The following is a 5,264-nucleotide window of genomic DNA, read 5'->3' on the forward strand; positions in this document are numbered from 1 at the left end:
TATAAAAGTAACTAATTACCAGGCAAAGTAACTATTGCGTTACTTTAAAAAAAAATCTAATTTAATAGAACTATAAAATAAATATAAAACATTGTACACTAATCTACACTATTTTAATGTTGTTGTGGACAGTGTTGGGAATGTTACTTTGAAAAGTAATTAGTTATAGTTACAAGTTACTTCTCACAAATAGTAACTGAGTTAGTAACAGAGTTACATCATTATAAAAGTAACTAATTACCAGGGAAAGTAACTATTGTGTTGCTTAAAAAAAAAAAAAAAAAAAAAAAATTAAATATATTAAATAACTTGGATGACCCCAATATTAAATATGTTAAATGAATGAAATTTTAATTAAATTAATTACATTTTTAGTTTACTCACCAGACTAATATTAAATATCTGATATAATATTATGATTATAATTAGCATTCAACTTTAGCCATTAGAACTTTAGTAATTAAAATAACCATGTATGAATGCATGTTTGTCATGTTGACTGAACTTAGGACTGGTGGTGATATTGTTTGTAATTTAGTGTTTCTATGAACGTCTTGTTACTACCACGAATTCTACTATTAATAACAATATTAAACACACTAAGGTTTAATGAGCTGCTGGGTTCATGAATATTAATCGCGTTGTCTGCGTTCGCTCTAACTGATTTGCTGTAATCAAAACAGGGACGATAATAGGTGAGCGCCAGCCAATGAGATTGCTGTTTGCACATTAGTTCCGCCTACTACCGGAGACACCGACAGTTCTTAAAAGCTGAAGTTTTCCAAAGGAGCTCCGTTGTTTTGAGAGGAAAATACAACAAAGAATATCGTTTACACGTAGCGCGTCAATTCTGCATGGTATAAGACTCTGTCGCTCTGTATCTTTCTTTGGGTGTGTGAGACAAAGTGACGGCGAGTTTACAGCTCGTCAAATACAGGTACGCTGCGCATCCATTCAGATGAACTGAAAAATAAAGTTATAATAACATTATAATAAATGATAGTAACGCCCGTATTGGCAGTAATGGTAACGGCGTTGTAACGTAGGAAACAGTAATTCGTTTGATTACTCGTTACTGAAAAAATAACGCCGTTAGTAACGCCGTTTATTTATAACGCCGTTATTCCCATCACTGGCAATAACACAAGTAGACAAGATTTTATTTATATATATTTACTAGTGCTGTCAATAATAATAATAAAAGTTTGTTTACATAATATTTGTGTGTGCTTAAATATATACCTTAAATTTATCTTAAATATATATACACATGTATGTATTTAAGAAATATATTTAATATATATTTATATATAAATTAAATCATGTATAAATAAATACAAATACATATATACGTGTAAATATTTCTTAAATATATACATAGAAATATACACAGCACACACACACATATTATGTAAACACAAACTTTTATTTTGGATGCGATTAATCGCGACTGATCGATTTGACAGCACTAATTTGAGGTGTAATCATATCTCCATCAAAGTCAATTTAAAGGTCATCTTGAGGTATAAAGTATAACACTCCCATGCTGTAGGTGGAGCACTACATCAACCTCCACGTGTGTCTCTACAGTGTCTCCTTGAAGAAGACACACATGCACCTCAGGCTCTCTGATAGCTTTCTACCGAGAGTCGTTTACTTTTACTAAACTCTGTGGCGCTTTCGTTCAAACAGCATCGGACGATGCCGCGGTATGAGCTGTGTGTGATCTTGAAGGCGATGCAGAGGCCGGAGACCGCGGCTGTCCTGCGGCGCACGGTGGAGACGCTGTTCGAGCGCGGCGCTGTGGTCAGGAGTCTGGAGAACCTCGGCGAACGCAGGCTGCCCTACAAGATCTCCAAACACGACTCTCGCCACACGCACGGCGGATACTTCTCCATAGACTTCCACGCCTCGCCGAAAATCGTCAGCGAGCTGTTAGATCACCTTGAACGGGACATCGATGTGCTGCGCCCCACAGTTTTAAAGAAAGACATTGAGCTTTCCAAGACGCAGTGCTGTGGGACACAATCTGAGAAAGCAAAGAGTGCCACATCCAGATAAATGTGAGAATCACAGTGTTTCACTGATTTCTTTTTACTTTAAGGGTTGGGATATTGTGTTTAGAGAGGAAAATTGAGGAAGGTAAAACCATGGACAGAATATTCAATGTGAAGTTGGACTTTATTGGACTTATTGAGTGTGATGAACTACACCCTTCACCGTTCTTGGTGCACCTGTGTGAACTGAATTCAGACGTTCATCCAAAGTCGGTTAAAGTCATTGCAATGTTAAAATTAGTTCTAGGTCTAGCATTGTTTGTTTTCAGGTGCTACTTGTGCACTGAAATCTCTGGTGTTCAGATATTTTGAGTTGAAAGTCCCCAATTTGGTTGGAGTTTTTGTGTCATTTTTGAATATGATTGCTCTTGATGATAGTATTTGTGCTGTTATGTGTGCCATAAGTAAATTCTTGTTTCTTTTTCCCTAGGACTGTGAAGACGGCCTCATCCGCTGGATCATGTGAATGGACTTTTGCAACGAGACAAGCTGCTAAATGTCAGCATCCTTGTTGTAGTTTTGGAGAAATGCATTTACTTCCGCTAATTATGTGATGTGTGTTTCCACAAAGAACTCTGTACATATGACCTCCTTGCAGGATCAGAATTTTTTTTGGAGTATTTAATTTTAATATGACATTCTCCTTAAATAATTACATGCTCATAAATAAATAACGTAAACATAACGTTATGCCGGTCTATGACAGTCATACTTTTCCACAAAAGTGACTTAGAAATAAAATAATGCATTGAAGTGTTGTAGCAGAAAGCTGTATCTAAAATGATTTATCTTCAGGGTACCGTAACATGAGAAGTGCTACAACTAGAGTTCATTGTATGCAAGAATTAAACTATCTTTTTAGAGAACGTAAAATAAACAGTCATCAGAGGAAAGACAAAACATACCAATTTACACACAAAAAGTGTTTCATCAATTCAAAATCACATCAGACAAGATGCTGAAATAATACAAAGTTCTTTTTTTTAGTCTCTTATCATAACGTTATGGATTTTATTGTAAACCTGCTTTGTTTTTATTCATTCTCCCTCTTAGAGATGTTGGCCTTGACTAATGTCATCATAGATAGGGATTCGTTTCTTTTAAAGTCCCTTATTAATAGGTTAAAATTAAAGAGGCGTCCAAAAGTGTATTCAAAAGCATTGTTTTCAAATCTTCCATCTACCAATTGATCAAAAATTTGTTTTTAATGGACAAGTTACATTTTATATAGTTGATATATAGAATAGAGCCATGTAACATGTTACAGTTTATTTCAGTATTATTATTATTTTTGGAGAAGCTGTATGTAGTCAAAACCATTTGAGATCAAAGTAATATGAATATGGAAAAAAGTAAGTTATACTCTCAGTGTCCCGTATAGAATTATTGTTGTTGAAAACCTGATGCAACCAACTTGAGTCTAAATTTAGGAATGAACATGTGAACCAATTCTGTAACGTTAAGATATTATCTTCTTCCCTTATTCAAGTAATGCAAAACAGTTGTTATCATTATTTCTCAGAACACAGGAGCAAATAAACAGCAGAACACAAATAATAAACACATACACTGCCATTTAAAAGTTTGAGATCAGTAAGATTCTGAATGTTTTTTAAAGTCATCTCTTATGCTTATCAAAGTTTCATTTATTTGACCAAAAATACAGGAAAAAAAAGTAATATTATAAAAATATTATTACAATTTAAAGTAACAGTTTTCTATTTTAATATATTTTATATATATATATATATATATATATATATTTTTTTTTTTTTTGTGATGCAAAGCTGAATTTTCAGCATCATTACTCCAGTCTTCAGTGTCACACAATCATTCAGAAATCATTTTATGTGCTAATTTATCATCAATGTTGGAAACAGTTGTGCTGCTTAATATTTTTGTTGGACCTATGATACTTTTTTTAGGATTCTTTGATAAATACAATGTTAAAAAGAACAGGAATTATTCAAAATATAAATATTTTCTAACAATTTAAGTCTACTATTACTTTTTAGCAACATAATCCTGTAAAAGATCAAAAAAAAAAAAAAAAATAGCACAACTGTTTCTGATGCTTATAATAAATCAGCACTTTAAAATGATTTCTGAAGGATCATGTAGTATTGAAGACTGTAGTAATCATGCTAAAAAAAATCAGCTTTGCATCACAGGAATAAATTATATTTTAAAGTATATTAAAATAGAAAACCACTATTTAAACTGCAATAATATTTTACAGTATTACTGTTTTTTTCTGTATTTTTATTTAAATAAACTAAGCCTTGATAAGAAGAAAAGTCTTCTTTAAAAAACAAAAAATCTTACTGATTCCAAACTTTTGAACAGCACTTTTTTAAAAGTAAAAAAGACAAACAGGTAAATGTTGTACCATGGTACTTTGTTACATTTTTAAGTGAAAAATATATTCCTATATAATGGTATCTACGTGGTACTCATAGGTACTTAACATTGCACAACCAGAGTGCATCTCCAAAAAACATGGTAAAATCATGCATATGGAAATTTAATTATTAACACATTGTGTGACACCAGAGCATGTTATGATGCCATATGGGGCCGGTTGCATTAAAGGTTTAGACTAGTCTTAAAAGTTAGTCATCTAATTTTTGCTAGTCAGACTGGTCATAAATGTTAAAATTTGGTTAGATGGAAACATTGATTAGTCTATGTTGAATCCAGAAAGTAAGACTGATTACTCTTTGGCTATAGCTAGTTAGTCAAACTAGTTCTTAAGACTTAACACATAGGCTAAGTTTGTGCAACTGGCCCATGTACTACAACATGAATTTACGAGTAAAAGTCCTATTCTAGACTTTTTGGCTAAATTGAAACATTAATTATAAGGAACAAAACAATTCATGTAATTCATTACGCACCCAGAAATCTATGGAAAATATGGTTATATTTATATAGTAGCTGAGGGGCAGAATTACAAGTATTAATCTAATTTAGGTTTTTGAAACTGGAAAAAAGCGTCTTATAATTATATGTATTATTTGTATAAATAGGCTTTCGACTCCAAACTCTATAGCTATTGTATTTATATATAAAGAAAGTCATAAATCACATCAATACTATGTAAAACTCCAAACAAAAAATACAAAGTTCAAACGATAACAGTTTGATTGCGATTTTCGACCTACATAACACACCACTCGGTCAGGCGCATGCGCAGTGGAGAAGCGG

The 5,264-nt window shown here is 32.5% G+C and overlaps 1 protein-coding gene across 1 annotated transcript; it reads left to right on the top strand.

Moving 5' to 3' along the window:
* The first annotated feature begins 1,558 nt into the window (after nt 1–1,558).
* On the top strand, nt 1,559–2,747 carry mrps6 (mitochondrial ribosomal protein S6). Its single transcript, XM_051125349.1, has 2 exons — nt 1,559–2,063; nt 2,488–2,747. The coding sequence occupies exon 1, from the start codon at nt 1,702–1,704 to the stop codon at nt 2,059–2,061; it is 360 nt and encodes a 119-aa protein (XP_050981306.1). The 5' UTR covers nt 1,559–1,701; the 3' UTR covers nt 2,062–2,063; nt 2,488–2,747.
* Nucleotides 2,748–5,264: the final 2,517 nt, after the last annotated feature.

This window comes from Labeo rohita, chromosome 13, assembly GCF_022985175.1.
Source record: "Labeo rohita strain BAU-BD-2019 chromosome 13, IGBB_LRoh.1.0, whole genome shotgun sequence".
Classification (NCBI taxonomy): domain Eukaryota; kingdom Metazoa; phylum Chordata; class Actinopteri; order Cypriniformes; family Cyprinidae; genus Labeo; species Labeo rohita.

Excerpts from the sequence above, each read along its gene's own strand:
- mrps6 (XM_051125349.1), top strand. The coding sequence starts at position 1,702 with ATGCCGCGGTATGAGCTGTGTGTGATCTTGAAGGCGATGCAGAGGCCG.